This window comes from Zingiber officinale, chromosome 1A (genome assembly GCF_018446385.1).
Source record: "Zingiber officinale cultivar Zhangliang chromosome 1A, Zo_v1.1, whole genome shotgun sequence".
Lineage (NCBI taxonomy): Eukaryota > Viridiplantae > Streptophyta > Magnoliopsida > Zingiberales > Zingiberaceae > Zingiber > Zingiber officinale.
Genome location: NC_055987.1, coordinates 13,653,747 through 13,674,910, shown reverse-complemented (window position 1 = coordinate 13,674,910; position 21,164 = coordinate 13,653,747). Strand labels below are relative to the sequence as shown.

Genomic DNA, 21,164 nt, shown 5'->3' with positions numbered 1-21,164 from the left:
GCTCAATTAAAGAATAGAAATGATCTTCAATTCAAATTAAGAAACTTAAATCACTCATAGAAGATTGTATAGATTGATAAAGAAATACAAATTTGAACTCAATATGATCACTTATTTGACTAAAAACCTAACTGTAGTTTGCTTACACAATTCAAATTGCAACGAACCAAAGGTAGGATCAAGGGATTCAGATACAGTAAAGTAATGGATAAAATGCAACAAACAAATTGCAGAGATTCTAAACTGAAATGAAATTATAGATAAAAGAAATCAGATCATCAGATTTGAACAAATAAATGGAAAAATAAAAAATAAAGAAAACATTCCTCAACTCAAATTGTTGATCGAGCTCCTTCTTCTCGTTGTCAAATAGAAATGCTCTTGGAGAACACCCTTGAAGCAATCAACGAAGCAATTCTGAACTACCAGCTAATTCAGAAGATGCTAGTAGCTCCTGGGAACCGCTCTTCAAGCTCGCGATCAACTGAAATTCTCGACGCTCGAAGAATAGAGGAAGTGGAATCCGGAATCGTTTGTCCCGATCAATTGATTGGATCGATCCAAAAATCACAGATGAATTTGAAGATGAAGTGGAATAAAAAATATCGAGAAAACACCGCTGGCACCTCCATTGGATGATGGAAAATTCATATCAGGGAAACACCCTCTGATCTGTGCTCGCTTGGGGAACGCGAAAGCTAAAATCATGGATAGGAAAAACACCGTCTATCGCACTCTAATTCTCGAACGCTAATCACCGATTGCTCAGGACTCTCCATCGACGAAGATCTCATATCTGAGTCAGGGAATGGAGCTTGAGCCCACACTTGGAGATGAAGATGGCACGGTGAACCGTAGAGCAAGCCACTATTCACCGTGTTGAAGCTGGGCTTATAAATCCCTGTTTGAACTCGGTTCAACAGTGGCTAATCAAATGGCTTGAGTCACTTGGCTTAGGTTGGGTTTAGTTGGTTTGCATGGTTTTAGCTACTCTTCTTGGTTACACGAACCCAACTCCTTCTCAAATAGCTTGAATCCCTTGCTCAATAAATCCCATTGGTTTCCTACAAAATGAGGCAAAAAATCATGAATATAGAGCAATCAACGAAATCAACTTCAAATATTCCTTGCTTTGTAAATCCACCTAATAAATTGATTTATAAAAACATTAGTTCCCAAAAATCATACCATAGCCATCAAAATGATATGCCCAATAAACCAACTATCACTCGACCTTTAATGATTGTAGCTCAGCTTCCTTTTCAGCAATTATTTGTTGGTGTGCCTCGATTTGGAGCTCGTTGGCCATCTATTCAGTCGTTCGGCTAACTTGCTCCAAAGCCAGAGCTGCCTACACCTCTTTAAGTTTTTTGGGTAGGACCCATGCTTCTTTGTTCTTTATTTTTAAGTCCTCGATGGCTCAGAGCTTCCTAGCATTCGCTAAGTTAATCTTGGCATCAAAGTTGTAAGCCTGCTTGGCCAGCCGGTCGAGCTGGAGGACCTGATCATGATTTTTATTCATCTCAACTATCAGCGCCTGCTCATACCCTAGGGGATGTTCAGAGGTTGTATCCAAGTCTTTTTTTCAGCTAGGCCACCTCAACGGTAAGTTGATCGACTGAGGCCTGAGAGGCGCCTGTCTCTCTGACTGGGGCTTGTAGTTGTTTATTTTCATGCTCCAAGAAGGTCAACCTCTAGCACATAGTCAGACTTTCCACCCAAAACTGTGAATAAAAGAAATTAGGTATGGGTGATCGGATAAAACGAGTAAGAAACTCCAGAAAACTTACCCTAATGGAATTCTTGCTGAAACTGTCTGCAAGTTCACCGGGTGGAATGGTGGCTGCTCTATCCCTAACATCCACCCAGGTTTGGGCCAGGGGACCCTATATGCTGATCTTATGTTCGAGGGAGCATGGCTCGGTGTCGCCCGGGTGGCGCCAGGTGTTAGTAGGCAGTTTGATAATGGTCGTAATATGCCTACGACCGTTCGGTTGGAGGATTCTGAAGTCACTTGGCCCCTGGACTTGGATAGAGGGGTGGAATGGATGATTGATGTAGGGACCACTAGTTATATTGATGGGGCCATCAAGTAGGAGATCGATTGTGCTATGGTTGCCTCGACTGGCAGCTTGGATAAAGAGGGGGTCCGATCGGAAGACAGAAAAGTCGACAAATCAGCCATCCTTTCAGTGATGACGGTGGAAGAGCTCTCGCCTCGCTCAGACAGAGGACAAGGAGTCGATGCGGCCGTAGAGGTCTACGGAATAGAGGCCTTCGAGTAGGAGGAAGCCTTTGACCGGAGCCTTTTTTGGCGCTAGCGCTAGATCAGTGGCTCACCGGAGGTAGCCAACTCAGAAGGAACTACCACTGGGACCATGGAGGGCCAGGCAGGTGGAAGCTCACCTATGGTAGCCACGGTGCTGCTTCCCATCGTTTGGCTTGCTTCTCCGGTCTACTCCTCTGATGCATCGACCGACAAGTGCCCATGACTTTCCAGCTCAACAACCCGCTGGCGTTGATCTTGGCATCGGTCAGCTTACCCTTACTGCTCATCAACGACTTAAACATGACTTGGGCTGCAAAAGAGAAAAAAAATCAATTAGATTTAAAAATGATAGAAAGAGAATGACTTACCAAATGAGCCAGGTAGCCAGGCTCGGATGAGACTCAGCCCAAACATATATAGAACACCCTCTAGCAATAACTTATGGATGTGATATTTTTGAATGGCCAAGTGTGTGGCCTCTTGGAGGTATGTTGATTCCCATCGATATTTGTCCAGCATGGGGGATTTCGGTAGCTCCATTTGCTAGTCGATCAAGAAAGCTGGTCGGTTGGGAAGTCAGATGTAGAAATAGTGATCCTTTTAGCCCTTATTTGAGGAGGGCATTTTTCAAAGTAAACAGTGTCTACTCAAGCTTGAAAAAAGAAGGTGTCTGGCTCAGACAGTTTTGGATAGTAAAAATAATAGAAAATACGGGGTAAAAGAAGAATTCTGTACATGCGAAATAATATAATAATCCCACACAGTAATCTAAAGGAGTTAGGTACCAATTGATGCACGAAAATGTGAAAATACCTACAGACTTCAGGAAAGAAGGGATAAATAGGAAATCATAAACTGACATAGAATTGGTATTTGAAGAAAGGAAAGAAGTCATCCGAAGGCATATGACGGTGAGCATAGGCAGAAGGGATTGCAATTTTGTAATCGTCGGGGATATGGTAGGTCATCTTCATTTGGTCAACCTCATCACCTTTAAAATCGGATGTGGTGGAGGTATACCACAACTCGGGGACAACCGCGGGGAGGGGGGAGGAGATCGTGCCATGGGATAGAAGGGGGAAATCGAAAATCGAAAAGGAGGAAGGCAAAAGAACTTAATGGAGAAAGATCCTTGGTGAGGAGCAGAGGGCGACGAGCAATGGAGAAGGAGACGAGAACGAAGAATATGATAAGGTAAAGGAATAAATTAAGGGTTTAAAAAGCCCTATTGACGATTGGCCCGATACATCCGATCAAGGGCTTTAGAAAATGAGACTTAATCTTGACCGTTGAATTCGAAAAGGTAGTCGTCACATTAAATCCCAACAGTCGCCTGTCACATCATACATGCGGTGGCAGAGGATCACAACATGTGACACTTAATGAGGAATGGAAGTGTATGATTAAAAAGAATGGTTAGCGTGCTCTACATTAATGGCTAGGGATTTGAACGATTTCCAAGAAATCATGGTGATACCAATAGCGATTAAAAGACACTAAGTGGGGGTGGTCGCTTGGAAAAGAGATTAGAAAGAAGTTAAAAAAACAGCTATGTGTTGTCTGTGTTCCATCCGAGCGGCATCAACCTCAAGGTATGAGTGGTTGCTCAAGAAAGAGGCCAAAAAGGAGTTAAAAAAATAGCTAAGTATCATCCACGACAGATTTGAGCAACATCAACCTCGGAGTATGATTGGCCAATCAGAGTAGAATCAGCTTCCTAGAAAGTAGTAGGAACAGTGATGATCACAGCTGAGCGGCAACTTTAAACCCTAGTATGCCTGATCGGGGTGAAGTCAGCCTCTTGACAAATAGCAGGAACAGTGAATGTTATAGCCAAGCAAGGACTCTAAACCCTAGAACACCCGATCGAGAAGAAGAGTTGTGGAACATACTAATTGTCCAGTCAGTTGAACTTGCAGCCTCCTTCGACTAGACTTGAGTAGAAGTCTTGTGATACAGTGATGACGAGGGGCCCCACTAAAGATGGGTCAAAGCAGGGAAGAACGGCTAACATAGAGGTCAAAGTCAAAACAGTCAAAGGTCCAGGACCATAGATCGGGCGAAGTTGGCTAAACGGGCCTCCCATGGCAGTCGGACGTGACCTTTCCGGATGACCACCCTCTGAAAGCTTGCAACTGAGATTAAGAGACAAACAGTAAATCTCCCGGCCCACCATCCCTATCGAGTGGATGGCAAGTTTGGTCGGACAAAAGACAACCCTTTGACAACAGGAAAGCCGAGTGAAGGAAAATAGTTTTGCTCAATATGACTGAGTTGGGGCGTCCCCGCCGAGAGACTTCTAATTGGCCAAAGGGGAATCCGCCTACATATCTCATTGTACTCTTTTAGAGTTTTGTGCCGCTGACAGCAGAACATGTCTAGCATGCAAATCGTACTTTAGAAGCTTTATCCTGTTATATCAAAGATTTATGTGTTTACTTAAGGAAAGGTCTCAAGGATATTTGTTGACTTGTCTTTTCCTAAAATGTTTTAGAAAATGTGCATATGCTTTGAGATACATGTACAGATACTACAGTGACACTATAAAAGGGGGTTTTCATCCACAGGCGAAAGTATGTGTTACTTTACTATTCAACATGCTCACTACTACAGCCTTTCTACTATTCTTCTCTACTGAGTTGAGGACTGACTTGAGCGTTGAAGGACTAATGCTGGGAACCCCTTCTAGGCCTGACATTGACTCTCCTTGTGTTGCAGGACCACGCGGAGTCTTCATCCAGTCAACCACAGAGCCACGTGCCCAACCAACCGTCTTCTCCGATTTCGGACAAGATCAATTACCATTTCTTTGAGGTTCGTTAATCTGGTGATAAACTCCTTGATCTTTCCATGTAATTAGGCTAGCATTTCTCTTTTTTCCATTCAAAGGTTCGTCAGCTGATTTCTAAGCAAGCCTCATCTCACTAGCTTAGCCTCCGAGGTCTCTTCGTGAAGTTTCAAGAATTTCTCACGGAGTTCTTTAGTGGAGTCATAAGCACTGATTCGGTTAACTTCTTGTGGAGGTAGAATGTTGAGCACATGAAATTCTTTTTTGTTGTTTGCCATAAAGTCGACTTGCTCTTTTTTGCTCCATAAGTGCTCTTCCTTTTCAACTCCATGTTAATCTATGAGTGCTATAAAACTAAATTTAATTGTAAGCATGATATCAAAATTTGTTTTAAAAAATAACTCTATTTTCTTTTTCCAAATCACGAAATCTCCCTCTAACTTCAGTAGATGAATGCTCGTTCCGACCATCTCCTTGTTACTTCAGTTGGTGATTAGTTCTTGTAAAATGCATCTTGCTTTGATACCACTTGTAAGTCCCGGTAAGGCTTGCTAGAGGGAGGGGGGATAGCCTGCAATAGAATTTTATTACTTTTTATTGGTGTAGGAAGCACCAGACGATCGAACCTGTATTTTAATTATGACAAAGAGATTCAAAGTTAAGCTATCTTGTGATCTAACATGTGTGACTGAGTTTTCAGGAATGTCCTAAGTGATCTTAGGTAAAGAAAAAGTCCTAGTTGAGGCTAGGCAGGTGGAAAGTCCTAGCTACGATTAGACAATGAAGTTCTGGTCCAAAGAACTGGGCAAAATCTTGGTCGATCGAGGACTTTGAGCCCAACGTATGGGGACTATCCACCATAATGTCCATCCATCATTAACAGCCCATCAATATTAATTAATCGAGTTAATGGATCTACATATTAAATCTATATTCATTTAATTCAAACCCTCTTTATATGCAATAAAAATATCAGATTACTTAATTGAGGTTTATTTTCTTAATGACAATTAATTTTGTGTACGTTAATTAAATGTAAGTCCATCTTATGAAGATTACACTCATCTAGTTAGATTATTCTATCCATATAGACTTACTCATAAACAATTTCTCTGACTAAACGATCAATCAAATATTCCAAAACAATAACCACCAATAAAGAAAGAGCAAGAGAAAGTTATATATTTACTGCTACTGAATTTCTAGAAGAGAGTAGTGAACTTGGAGACTTTCGAAAAAGAAAAGAGTCACGGTTGCAATTCCAGCAGCCGGAATATGCTAGAGCAGTCATTCTTGAAAATCTGTTGTTTGATGCTAAGCAAAACTTTTAAAAAAACTTACTATTTGGTCTGTTAAGAAGATGGCTAAAAAGAGGCAACATCTGAGGAAGGAGAGACAGCTATAACGCGGCTGTAGTTGTAGAGGAGAGGAGGAAAAGAAGGAGAAGATTTGCTAGCTCTAACATTGGTAAAAAGGTGGAACCGTCACCCTAGCGGCCCCCGGTCTCGGCCCCATAAGATTTCAGAGAGTAAATCAAGGTTAATGTTGAAAGAATAGGAAGAGGGAGAAGGAGAAAAAAAGGGAGAGGAAAATAAAGTGAGGGAAGAAGCTTTATTGTCCTTGAAATTAAGGAGAAGGAAAGAGATGTTAATTATATTTTGCTAGGAAAAAAATGGGGAGAAGAAGAAAAAGAAGAGGTGGAATGTGCTACTGCTATTGAGAAGAGAAGTTATTTGAATTGATGTTGAAAGAACAATTGCTACTGTGAGGAGCGACTGAAGCTTGCTACTTTTGATGGAGCAAATTTCAACGGTACTTATTTGGTTTAGATGTAGTGGTTTTACAATTGATTTGAAGGAAGACAAACGATGCCAAAGGTGTTGAGGATCTTAGAAAGAAGGGAAGAGTGGCGAGGCGAAGGATTTGAGAAGCTCAATTAAATAGGTGAAAGAAATAGTAGCAGAGAATAATTAAAAGTAGAAAAAGAAAGAAAAAAATGAGAATTAAACCAAAATTAGAAGAGCATAGGACAATCCAAAACAAAGTAGAGGAAAGAAACAGAGAATAGAGGTTTTTTTTTTGGTGGCTTCGGTGGCTCAAAGGAGAGAAACAGCAACAAGCTTTGCTGCATGCTCGAAGAAAAAAAGGGAGAAAAGGAGAGGAAGAAAATGAGGTTGGGAAGCGATTGAAATTGAGGAAGAAGGAAGTTGGTGGCGAGATGTTGTTGCTGGAAAACTTAAGGGAGAAAAAGATGAGCAAGACATAAGGAAGTTGGAAGTTGGTGGGCAAATGTTGTTGCTGAAAAAAAAAGGCAAATAAATAGATCAGACTGCCGTGAAGAAGAGAAGAAAAAGACGGGGAACTGTTGTTCCCATTACTGGCCGGAGAATTGCGTTTGTGTTGCTTGTTGGAAATGGAGAAAGGAGAAGGGCTTACTGCTCATATTGCTAGAAAATCGGAAGAGGAGAGGAGAGAGTTGTAGGCAAGAGGAACAGGTAGTACATTGAGAAAAAAGAGAGAACATGATTTTGAATATTGCGACCGATATTGGTGGACAGGCTTCGGTAACAATGGGGCTAGGGCACCGTGACCTTTATGAGCTAGGATTATGATGAGAGAAATGGCTGCGACAAGGAATGCACAAGCAAACATCTACGGCCCAACCATGATGAAGGACTCATGGCAATGAAAGAAGAAATTAAGAAGAGGAAGGAGGGGAAGACAATTGTCTGTTTTTTTAATCTTTAAGAGGGGAAAAAAAATGACAGTGTTCTAAAAAAAAATATAGAATCGTCACATCAATAATTTTCTAAGTTAGTCATATAAATATAAAAAGAGATAAATATAGATAAAAAATTATAATGTTATAAGGCACTATGGAAAGGAGGATAACATCCATCATTTATTTTCTTAAATACATAATTTCTCTTTAATTTTATATTTTATATAAAAAATTATATATAAAAAATATTATAGAAAAATTGATGTGGATACTTTTATATCCTATTTATTTGATAGAGCGGAAAGTAAAATTAAAAAAAAAAATTATGTAGTGGAAAAGTTTTTGTTGTTTATTTTATTAAAATTTTCAGATAGAAGAAAAATGTAATCCATCGTCAAATAATTTTAGAGTCAAAATCGATCAATTCAAGAGCAGCGGATAGAAAAAATGACGTATGTATCCCTTTTCATTCATAAAATTACATCATATTCTTAAAAAAATGACGTATGTATCATTTTTAACTCACAAAATTACGTCATGTATCGAAAAAATAACATATATATCTTTTTTTATTTATAAAATTACGTCACATAGATATACCTTCTTCTATCAAGATAAATAAATATACAAATTAAGAGATTTCTTAGTCTTTCCCTTTTTTTTCCTCTAAAGATATTTTTCTTTTTACTTTTTCATCCACGCTTTAAGGTAAACATAGCACGAGGGAGAATTGAAAAGAAACTGAAAGTTATAAGGGAGGATGTTTAACTTAGTATTATGGCAATGGACCTTCTACTGCATGGGTAGGTGAGAAAAGGGGATAAAAAAACAAAAAAGGGAAAGAAAGCAGAAAAGGGGGAAAAAGATAATTACTTATTATTGATAATTAATAAGTACATATAATTAAAATAATATATAAAATATAATAATAAATATGGTAATATTACTATAAATATGATAATATATTTTCATATAATATTAAATATAGAAATAATTTGCAATCCGGTAAGACAATTGCTTAGTATTAATATCCTCTACCGGTCATCACCACCCTCCCTTCCGCCGCCTCCGCCGCCGCCGTCCACGATGGGCCCCCCCGGCTTCAAGAAGTGCTCATCCCCCATCGGCTGCTCCGCCGCCAACGGAGCTGTCTCCTCTCGCGTAGATAGCATCTTCCTCATGCTCTTCGCCTTCTCCGCCGCCGTCGTTGCCCTGTACCTTGCCTACTTCGTCAGCCGTCTCGTCCTACGCGTCCTCCGCCTCTACCTTGCTAAGGCCGCCATCGGTGCGATCTCCGCCACGGAATTCAAAGCCAGCGATGGCTCATTCCTCGACGGCGCCGACTTTGCCGTCGATTGCGTGGTCTGCCTCTCCGAGATCCGAGACGGAGAGCTCGTCCGGGTGCTCCCCAAGTGCCGACATGTCTTCCACGTCCCCTGCATCGATCCATGGCTCAAGTTCCACGCCAACTGCCCCATTTGCCGGGCTAATTTAGCCGGCGACGCCGCAAATGACGATGACGTCGACGTGGAGAGTGGCGCCTCGGCCGTCTCCCTTGCTCCCGCAGGAAATGGAGAAATGGAGAATGGCGTAGGAACTGGAATGAACTCGACGCAAGCAATTGATCCTCCATCGATCGAGACATCTGCATTCATCGAGATCGACGTGAGATGATTTGGAAGGAACAATGTGCAGTGCAGACAGATCATTTGCATGCTTGATCGATTTTGGGTGTTTATTTCTGTTTCTAAATATCATAGACTACCACAGGGTTTAAGAGTATACTTGCACATAATATCACATTAATTCAAACTTATCAAGCACCAATTGATTGGAATTTTTAGATATTTTTTGAATCGTATTATCTTTGTTAGTATATTCGTAATTCATATAGTTTGTTTAAGTTGATATATTGGCTTTTTTCCCATCTTATTTTTTTTTTCATTGAAATCTTTGGGGACGCATCTCCCTTAATTGAACACGTAGCCAACTAAATCTCCCTTAATGGAACACGTAGCCAAGTAGTTTATCCTTTCCAATTTTGCTTCTCTTTCGTGCATCAGAAGCATAAGTATTATTAGAAAATAGGGTTTTAAAACATAATTAAAATTTATTTCAGATTTAAATAAATCTGAGACGGATTTAAATAAATTAATTTCTATGAAAACTTTTATTTAAATTTACTGGAAAATTTAAAACAGATAAAAATCTATTTCAAATTATATAAATCAAAGACGGATTTGATTTAAAATTATTAATCTATTTTTATTAAGATTAAATTAATAGGTAAAAATAAAATTAGAACTTTGATCAAAATTTCTATTTAAATAAATTCATCAATCCAAATTAATTAACTAATTCATCCAACACAATTAATTAATTAGTCAATAAAAGACCTGTATTTTTTGCCTTTAGGTTATTAATTAAATCTAAGTTTTGTTTTTCTTTTTGTCCATGTCTACCTCCTAATACCACTCCTTTCCCTCTCCGCGCTCCCGCCTCCCTATTCCCTGCCGCCTGCTGCCTTCCCCGTTCCTTGGCATGAGCCTTCCACCGCCTACCTCCTCACCACCGCCTAGATCAACCTGATTAGATGTGGAAGAAGTTTCCATCCTCTCCTGCCTCACCGTTGAAACCCCCTTCTGAGCCCTCTTCCTGCAGAACCCTACGTTGCTCGGACCCACACCGCATCCCACCCTAATCGTTTTCCTTGCTTCGACCCCACCCCTTACCACCAAACTCTTCCCCTTCTTCCTCCCCACCTCAACTGAGCTGCTGCTACAAGCTCATCTCCGATCGGGACCTCTTCCCTTGATCGTTTAAATTCAAGGTTTGGGGAGAGCTCTCACACCCCAAAGTTCCTTTTTCTGGCTATCGTTTAGGATTTTGGGGTTGTTGAATGGCGATAGAGGATGCAACAAAGAGCTGAGACAGTTGGGATGCGACAGATTTAGTTCACATGCATACTTGGCAGAAACTACTTGTATAACTATGTCCTTAGCTATCACCATCTTTACTCCATTACCTGCACCAACTTCACGTTGTGTTGCTGTTGTGCCACGAAGTTACCACCTGCATCATAGTTGCCTATGCTATTGCTTCCTATAGTCACTTAAGTTTAGTATATGGAAAATTCCAATGAGTAATTTTTCTATAGAACTTTCTAAAGGTAAAATTGCACCTTGAAATGACTAATCCAAGGATCCATAAATTTTAAACACTCCACTACGAAAAACATCCATTCTTGGAAACTATTCGGAGGTGGAGAAATCTCATACAAACTCAAATACAAGAAATATAAACAAAAACCGCAACCAGGTTACAAAGAAATTGAAAATGATTTACAACATGGACTTTTGCTTAGCTTGCTTGCTTCTTGCTTGGAATAAAATTTTGGTGGTGGAAAATGCAACAACACTTGTTCTCCTAAACATCCAAGAATCGGTGATGAATAGCGGAGAAGAAGAAGTTCATTTGAATCATTGTGAACGCCTTTATATCCACAGATTAGGGCTTCATTTGAATCATTTGAACCAAGTATTGTCCTTCTTGATCCACTTGGATTTTCTTCTTGCCTAACTACAATTAGGGTTTTCCCTTTGCCATCATACAGTCTTCCTTGACTTACTTAAACTTTCCTTTGTCTAACCATAGTTAGGACATCCCTTTGCCAATGTATGGTCCTCCTTAATCCACTTAGATTTTACTTTTCCTAACAGTAACTAGGACTTCTCCCTTGCCTAACCCTTGAGTTAAGGCTTTTCCAGTTAAGTATCTGGTCCTTCATGATCTACTTGACTTCTCTTTCATATATTGTCAAGTATCCGGTCAACCTTGACTTACTTGACCTCTTCTCACATATTATCTAAACATCAAAATTCAAACTCGAATCCACTCAAACTTAGTCAACCTGGTCAACCTTGATCCGAGGACGATTGCACCAACAATCTCCCAACACTATGCAGCAAGATATTCATCTTTTTATTGACATATTTTTAATTAGAAACAATTTCATAGAATTGTTGTTCATAGGATGTGGACGCAGTATGATACTGTGAGGCCTAAAATAATTTTAGTATAGTTTTTCAAGGCTTGGAATAACTGTAGTATGATCATTAAATATAATTTTTTTTAAGGGTGTGGTCCAATATGCAAGTTATAATTTAATAGTCATTCTCAAATCTTAGTTTATTTCATATTTTTATTTTATATGACATCCACATTGTCAAGTGGATAAGGATACTTATGCGGGAGCAATATATAAGTCATAAATTATTTTATTTTATTTTACATTTTGGAATGATACATTTTTTCATCAAATGCACTAAATACTATGATTATTTAAGTAGCTACTTTTGATTCCAAAAAATTGATAATTTTCCATTTTCTTTCTACTTTTAATTATGACTATTCGATGTTCAAATTTCAATTCAAATGCTTCTTATGTATTTAATACCTTTGCATATGGGGTTTTCCAGGTTTTACTTGAAATGCAAGGTAGTTTCTTTGAATTGGTGTTGTTGATAAGATTGAGTAATGCCTTGAGGTGATTAATAAAGTATTTGATAACATTCAGAACCATCTTTTAATCGTTTACTTAGTACTATTTGCTTATATCTATTATAGTTTACTTTACTAATGTTGCAAAATTATTTCTTAGTAGTGTTTAGAGTTCAGATGGTATTGTGTTTGTGGATATTAAGCTTTTTTAGTTTGTGTTGTTAATTAATCAATGTGTAGTAAGAAGACCAACAAACCTCTTGTATTGTCTTGTATTCCATTTTGTTATTTATACGTAGAGATTTTTGGATTCAGATTCAAAGAAAATTCTACCTAAATATTTATCCACACTGACCTAATGTTCATGGTTTTGTGATGGTATTGTTTTAGAGTCAAAATAGTTTTCATGAATAGATTTGTTGATTCTTTAGCATTGACACCTAACTATGAATTAATCAACAGATAAACATTAATGTTGATTATGACTTTTGTACAATATCAATTTATTTGTATTTAAAATTTGGGAGTGTACGACTTACTCATTTTATATTTTAATTTTCTAGATTGTCTCAACAAACTTGATTGGTTTGTTAATTTGTACCAGATAAACAATTCATCTCATGGAGTTCGAAGGCATGCATGCTTCTAGCAAGAGAATGGAGGAAGAAATTATTGAATGTAAACAAATTTGGAGCTCGTTATCACATAAAGTAGGAGAGAGAAGAAAAGCTTGTCAAGGAAGGTAGATAAAGAGAAGAAAATCTTAAAAAGATGATTTGTAAAATGATTCAAAAGGTGGAATATACAAATCAGTTTTATCTAGGAGGAACGGGTCCCATGAGCATTATGATAGACAATGTAAACATTAAATTACTTATGGTGAGATTTAAAAATCTATACAATTACTTATAGTTTGAGTATTAATTAAATTTGCTTAGATAGGATAGCTTCGTCTAAAGTTGCTAGTTAGGATTATCAACACCCCCGAGGTTATGGTGCCACAGTAGGATATCTAGATTATCATCCAGGTACCTATAATTTGATTCCCAACTATGGTATATTTGTAGAATTTTTTTTCTCTAAATGAGCCATGCAACCAAAGGATGTTAGACTTCTGAACTAAAACTTTTTCATACATCGTGTGCCTAGACAATAAACTTCACCCAATGCATGGTGCTATAGACATTTTGGTAATGTCCAAATCACTTAACTTTTCATGGATTAAATTTTCATTTTACCCTTCTGAAAAAAAAAAGACCTTTTCGAATTACAAAGGTATTTTCTCAAAGAAAATGGCATGCGTCCTAAGCAAAGGCAACGGTCGACAAATAGTGCAAGTAAAATTTTGGGGAATGGTGCAAGTAATTTTTTGATGAACGATGATTCTCTGTTGTGTGAAAAGGTCAAACAGAGAGGAGGTGACAAACGTTAAGCTGGTGGAGAATATTTTTTCGACGAATGGTGCAAATAAATTTTCGTGGAATGGTGCAACTTTTTGTCATAGAAAACATGGAATGGAGCATAGGTAAAAATCATTGCTTTAGTGGAGTATCATTCTTGTTGAACTTTACGGTTGATTGTACATGGAAAAGAAAAGGTGATCGGAGAAAACCTATCAAATATAGCTTCGGTGCATGTTCTTCTCTAGTGAACAATGTAGTGTATAGCTTTGTCGGTCATTGTGAGCTAGCTACTCCGGACCACATGGCACCCTCATTACCATGTAGTTGAAAGCGACGAAATCTGACTCCAAGCAATGACTTTGGCAATTCTTTGTTCTTGTATTAGAGAAGAGTTGAAGGGAGGCAAAAGCAAGTGTAATGCGAGGTTCAAATAATTAAAGTAGTTGTTAAATACTTTGAACAAACCTTCAAGAGATGCTATAAACCTGATTAGGCTACAGGAACATTTCAAATTGCCTTACCATTATTGTAGGCTTGGAAATCTTCATTATATTTATCTAGTAATTATTTTGGTCATTGTAGAAAAACCAATCACAATAGGAGTGATAGTTGATACTGTGGTGTGGATGAAGTTTTATGCTCTGAACAATCTTGTGAATAACATGTAAGTGATATTCTACTAATGTGTAAATGAATTAATATGATCTATAGATTTGTATTATATGTAGCAAAAGACGATTCACTAGCTCCCATCGCCCCCGCCAACCCGTCCCTAGGCCAACACGGAGGAGGTAAATCTCGGGTGACTTCTAGTCATTAGTGCAGGTGGCCAAAACATGGGGGAAGGCATTCCCAAACACACTGAGTTTCAATCCCAATACCTCAAGTGGCAATACTCCATACCTTAACTACCACATCACCCCGAGGTGACTAGATTTGCATTATATGGAACCTTGGCAACGTGGTTTAGTAAATTGACAATTATCTTGTGTTCTTAATGCTATGCATGTGGACTTTAATGTATTCCCTTTTACTCTTGAGAGTTATACCCTCAATCAATCTAATAAACGTATGGTTACGAGATTAAAGTTGCTTGTATGTGAAATTTCAAAATTTGAAATGGGTAACTACAAATTTAGGAACATTTATTGTCTTTCTTCACTTGGCTAGTGTGTTATAGAAATAGTCACATATTTAATAGAAGTGAATATTATTTATAGTTGCATTAATGTAGGGAAACAATTTCTAATGAAGTTTTGTCACATAAGATGGAATCAATTGATTCAAAAAAAGAAGACCGACTCAGTGATGATACACTAAACATAAATACCAGTGATAGTAAGATGTTATCTTCCATTTTTGCTAGTGTTGTGGTGAGTACCGGAGAGAGTACAAATTGTATATACAATTTGAGAGAAGCTATTAGTATTGATGATGTCATAGGCTAGAATTGTTTGGAAGAATTGTTTGAAGATACGTGAACTCAACAAGAAAAATACTACATTAGAATGTTAGAAGAAATTGAAAGAGATGTCTATAGAAATGAATTTATAGTGAATGATATAAACTATTTAATAGATCCAGCAAGCATAATGATTAAGTATAGTAACCTTGAAGATGTGTTTCCATTAGCTGAAGATGGGCATGTAATGAACTCAAAATTGACTATGTTGCAAAGGATGATACCATATGGGAGGGATGATTTTTATGCTAGTAAGGTAATATAAAATTTAATATGTAATAAGAAACTTATTATTTAAAATTGAAACACTAGTGTAATGACATTTTTTTACCTTTCATAATATAATAGGCACTCAATTGAAGTAGATGTATCAATCTTTAAATTTTATATTTCTCACTACACTTTTTTGCCAGTATTAGTAACTAAAAATATTATGGATTCTTGTGTAGGCAACCCCAATCTAGAAACAATTTAAAGATGCACTTGTTGTGTATACTATATACAAGTGATTCATTTACAAAATAAAGGACTCCAGGAAAACGAGAGTTAAGGCAATATGTGTTGGAGAAAACTCCACATGAGCAATACGTGCTAGGGGAAAAATAGAGTTGATTGTTATAAAATATTTAGAAGAACACTAGTGCAGGCTTTGCTTAGAAAAGGTTGATTATCTTGCAACCACAACTTCTTTTATAGCTTCTCAGATCCAAAGTCAATTTATGTCTACAGATGAATATAAATCCAAAAATATTCAGCGAGATATGAGAGGATGATTTATAGTAGATATATCATATCGAAAGGTCTTCAATGTGTTGGGGATCGGTGGCCGACTTGAAGGAGGGTTGGATAGCTAGGTCACCCCCAAATCGATTACTCCTCCTACAAAGTTAGTGCGCAAGCGGAAATACAACTAACTAATGAAAATAATAAAGAAAGAATACCAAATCGCTAACAAGCTCGATGTAACGTGGTTCAGAGATTGCTTGCTCCTACTCCACGACGTGTCCTTGAGGTGGATGAACCCTTGATCCTTCGGTGGATCAATCCCCGACAATCTCCAGCTAGAGCTTTCTCTTTCTCGGTGGAGCAAACCTCTCACAAAGGATCTCTTCCTCTTTACAATGATGAAGTTTAAATTTGGGAGGAAGAGAGAAGACTTGGAAGCTTTGGGCAAAGACTATGAGTTATTCAAGAAGCATGAGTTACCTCCTTCAAACCCCAAAGTTTCTTATAAATAAGAGAAGAGAGTTGATCATCATATCAACTCATCTCGGCACCAGTCGACTGGCAAAACCATCAGTTGACTGGTGCTACCGCTGGAGGTAGCCAACGGCTACTTCGCAGCACCAACAGTTTGCCAACGGTCATTTATCAATCGACTGGTAAAACTGTTGGTGCAATCGACCTAGGTTTTGATCGGTACGATCATAGTTTTGATGTGTGTGTCAAAGAGTTTAAGTTAGGTTTACCCTTGTATTTGATATGTGTATTTGAGTTGTGCAGGTTTGTAGGATACACATGCGACTTAGGTTGATGGCTTCGGGTCCGATGAAAGATGAAGCATCCGAGGGACCGTGGACAAGGCAGCGAGGACAAGGGCCAAGGGAAGCGACTTCGAGGCATACATGAAGGATGACATTGGGGGCGAGCCACGGGCTTGAATGCATCCGAGGGACGAGAGCCAAAGGAGTAGGCTTGAAGGCAAGAGGTTAAAGCTGCAAAGGAAGTGTCAAATGAGTCATAAGGGTGAGAGTACGAGTGCATGAGAAATTGTACTCGAAGTAAAATCCTAGTTTTAGGATTTTACTGTAACAGCACTGTAGCAGTATTGTAGCAGTCGACTGCATGTTTTAGCAGTCGACTGGTACAGTCGACCGCGCAGTCGACTGGGTGCGAACAGAATGGTTCTGTTCGTTCGATCAGTGTGGATTAGTCGATTGCATGTTTTAGCAGTTGACTAGTAAATGACCGTTGACATAGTATTGGTGCTGCGAAGTAGCCATTGGCTACCTCCAACGGTAACACCAGTCGACTGATGGTTTTGCCAGTCGACTGGTGCGGAGATGAGTTGATATGATAATCAACTCTCTCCTCTTATTTATAGGAAGCTTTGGGGCTTGAAGGAGGTTACTCATGCTTGTTGAATAACTCCTTAGCAATTGTCCAAAGCTTCCAAGCCATTCTCTTCCTCCTAATCTATGTGTTCATCTTGTAAGAGGAAGAGAGCTTTGTGAGAGGTTGTACTCCACCGAGAAGGAGTAAGAGCTAGCCGAAGATTGTCGGGGATTGATCCACCGAAGGATCAAGGGTTCGTCCACCTCAAGGACACGCCGTGGAGTAGGAGCAAGCAATCTCCGAACCACGTAAAGGATTTGTGTTAGCATTTGCTCTTACTTGTTTATTTTCATTGTTTAGTTTTCGTATTCCGCTTGCGTAACTAACCTTGTAGAGAAGAATCGAAATTGGGGATGACCTAGCTATCCAACCCCCCTTCTAGTCGGCCACCGAACCCTTACAAAAACTACCAATCGACTGGTAGCTGCTGGCTGAGTGAACAGAATGCTTCTGTTCGCTCCCAGTCAACTGCACCAGTCGACTAGTCCCAGTTACACACTCACACACATCCTCTCCGGAGTCGCACTTGAAGCCCTCTTCCTTTGGCCTTCGTCTCTCAAATGCACCTGAGCCCGCGAATCCTCTCCATGTCATCTGATCCGGTAGTAAGAACAGGGGACCCCACCCTGTGGAGTCAACGCCACGTGGAAATCACAGTGGCAGTTGTCCATCCAAAGAGGGCCGGATCCGACCGGACGGCTGGCCTACCGTCCGGTGGAATCAAACGTCCGGAGAGGGATGGGTCCGATCGGCTGGCCGACCGGACGATATTCGGCTGATGGTTAAAGGCGCCCTGTCGAAATCAGGGTTCCGGCGCTCAGTGGAAAAGGTCGCAAGGCCGAGCGGACTTCACGCTCGGCCAAAGCCATAAGGTAACACTGCTAATAGTCTCCATAAAGCACGTGATGGAGGATCTCCCTAAGTAAACCACCGCATATGTCCGGCCGGATGTTGAGGGAGTTGTCCGCCCGGAAGCCAGATCTGGAGCAAATTGGAAAAGGACAAGGAACGTCTTTTTCTGACAGCAGGTATGTTTCACGTGCGGGCCATGCTCCAAATCTTGTGACAGGGGATTCCGCTGTCCCATCGAGGACATGCTGAGACTGTAGCAGTATGGGTTAGGGAAGCTCACTGACAAGTCCTTACTGGAGTATGGGCCATGGACACGTGTACACCTCGGTAGGTGTACACTCACTTCTTCGCTGCCCTATATAAAGGCCCTCATTTTTCGCCGGAGGTATGCATTCTACGCGTTTTGAAGCCACTGTTTCTTTCTTGAGCTTCGCCTGACTTGAGCGTCGGAGGGTCGCCGCCGGGAACCCCTTCCCGGCCCGACTTCTGTGCAGGTCCGTCGGAGCTTCGTGCCACCAGTCGAAGATCCACGATAGCAGTAGAAGAGCGCCCCGTGCCTAGCGTCCGTTGATTCAGCATTCGGACAGGATCAATTTGGCGCCGTCTGTGGGAACGCTCCTGCATCCGAACGGAAACAATGGACGAGACTGGACGACAACACACGGTGACGCTTTCGACGGAGGAACTCGACGCCCTGCTCGAGATAAGGGCCGCCAAGCTTGTGGAGCAAAAACAGAAAGCCACAGCCGAGCGGCCGGAGAAGCAAGCAACGTCAGCGTCTGGTGGTCAAGCGGGAACACCACCGGCTACCGTTCTATTCCGTCGGACCCTATTCCAGACGCCTCCTGATGCTGTAGCGGTGAATCGTAATCGGGGATCTTCGTCAGATGAAATACCAATACGGGACAACAGAAAAGGCAAAACCCTCCGAGCGGACGCTTCTCCCGAGCGGAAGCACCGACTGCCACAGTTCCATTTCTCTCAAAAGCATATACTTTATCTCCCGAATTCGACTTATAGCAAGCCCCTCCTTCTGGAACCTCAAGAGCGGGAGTTTGATGTCAGGCGATGAATCGACCGCATACGAGGAAGTTGGGTGGACGAGCCGCCGAGCGGATGAAGATGAATTGGCACTTGGATCCACCATGAAGCGCAAATTATCTCCAGCCTGTCCGGGGCAGGGCGAGAGGTGCACCAATAGAATATGTGCTGTATATTTTCCGTTTGGTTGTATATTTGAAATGCAGAAGGCAAAATGTTATAATGTGCGCAATTGGTATTATCGGCCGAGCGGCCTATCTTCATGGTGTATAAGATCCGAGCCAAGCGCTCTTGGCTCGATGAAGAAGGCCTCGAGCCGTTCGGCTGGAGGTATAGTATCCGAGCCAGGCGCTCGATGACGAAGGCTCGTGGAGCAATGGGAGCAGAAGGCTCAAGTAAAAGGATAAAGCAGCAGGCCGCCTCCACCTCTGGTAGGCCGAGCGGCCATGGAGGACCGACCGGGAAGTTTCGCCATCCTCCTGGCCTTGATAAATTTCGACGAAGTACATTGTATCCACCTCACTCCACGGGTATTTGGGAGTTGAGAAATTGCGTTAGATCTTATGCTGATCGTAATGTTAGTTTTTCAGATATAGTTTCTTTCGGGCATAGAATTCATCGTAATTTTCCGAAAGAAAGCCCGTGTCGTTCGGCCGGGTGTATAGTATCCGAGCCAAACGCTCGAGGATGAAGGCCCCCGAGTCGTTCGGCCGGAGGTATAGTATCCGAGCCAAGCGCTCGAGAACGAAGGCCCCAAGCCGTTCGGCCAAAGGTATAATATTCGAGTCAAGCTCTCGACGAAGAAGACCCCGAGCCGTTCGGCCGGGAGTACGTTATCCGAGTTGGGAGAGAGATATCGTTGCCGAGCGGCTGTATTGAAGTTAGCCTTAAAAGGTCGTCGAGCTCCGACGTTAAATATCGAGAGACGAGCCGGCGTCTATAAACCCTCCGAGCGGAAGATCGTCGAGCTCCGACGTTAAATATCGAGAGACGAGCCGGCGTCTATAAACCCTCCGACCGGAAGACCGTCGAGCTCCGACGTTAAATATCGAGAGACAAGCCGGCGTCTATAAACGTCTGAGCGGAAGACCGTCGAGCTCCGACATTAAATATCGAGAGACAAGCCGGCGTCTATAAACGCTCCGAGCGGAAGGCCGTCAAGCTCCGACGTTAAATATCGAGAGACGAGTCGGCGTCTATAAACCCTCCGAGCGGAAGACCGTCGAGCTCCGACGTTAAATATCGAGAGACGAGCCGGCGTCTATAAACCTTCCGAGCGGAAGACCGTCTACCTCCAACGTTAAATATCGAGAGACGAGCCGACGTCTATAAACCTTCCGAGCGGAAGACCGTCGAGCTCCGACGTTAAATATCGAGAGACGAGCCGGCGTCTATAAACCCTCCGAGCGGAAGACCGTCGAGCTCCGACGTTAAATATCGAGAGACGAGCGGGCGTCTATAAACGTCTGAGCGGAAGACCGTCGAGCTCCGACGTTAAATATCGAGAGACGAGCCGGCATCTATAAACCCTCCGAGCGGAAGACCGTCGAGCTCCGACGTTAAATATCGAGAGACGAGCCGACGTCTATAAACCCTTCGAGCGGGGAATGCCTATAAAGAGAATACAATTGCCCCAGAAACTCACCCTCAATATCATTAAATCGTCTCTACGTTCCGCTCGGCCCATAGCCAAAAATTACTTGCTCGATACATAGCGAAGGATCTCTCCTATCAGAGCGGAAAATTAAGTAGGCGAAGTATTACATGTTTAGCCGAACGGCAGGGCAATGCCTGACACTTGGTAAAAATCCCTTTCGAATACTAGAGGGGTGATAATGGGAGAGCGGATGAACACATATTTTGGTTATGTAAAAAGAAAGCAAATATAAGGAAAACATATCATTAAAGTTAAAGCTTTAAGCCGAGCGGCCCAATTACAAAAAAGGATGATATCCTGGCGAGTGGCCGAATTACAAAAAGCTACTCAATATAATCATAAAGGCCCCTGGGAA

The 21,164-nt window shown here is 41.0% G+C and overlaps 1 protein-coding gene across 1 annotated transcript; it reads left to right on the top strand.

The window, feature by feature from the left end:
- The first annotated feature begins 8,865 nt into the window (after positions 1-8,865).
- On the top strand, positions 8,866-9,453 carry LOC121996631 (RING-H2 finger protein ATL52-like). Its single transcript, XM_042550657.1, has one exon. The coding sequence runs from the start codon at positions 8,866-8,868 to the stop codon at positions 9,451-9,453; it is 588 nt and encodes a 195-aa protein (XP_042406591.1).
- Positions 9,454-21,164: the final 11,711 nt, after the last annotated feature.

Excerpts from the sequence above, each read along its gene's own strand:
- LOC121996631 (XM_042550657.1), top strand. The coding sequence starts at position 8,866 with ATGGGCCCCCCCGGCTTCAAGAAGTGCTCATCCCCCATCGGCTGCTCC.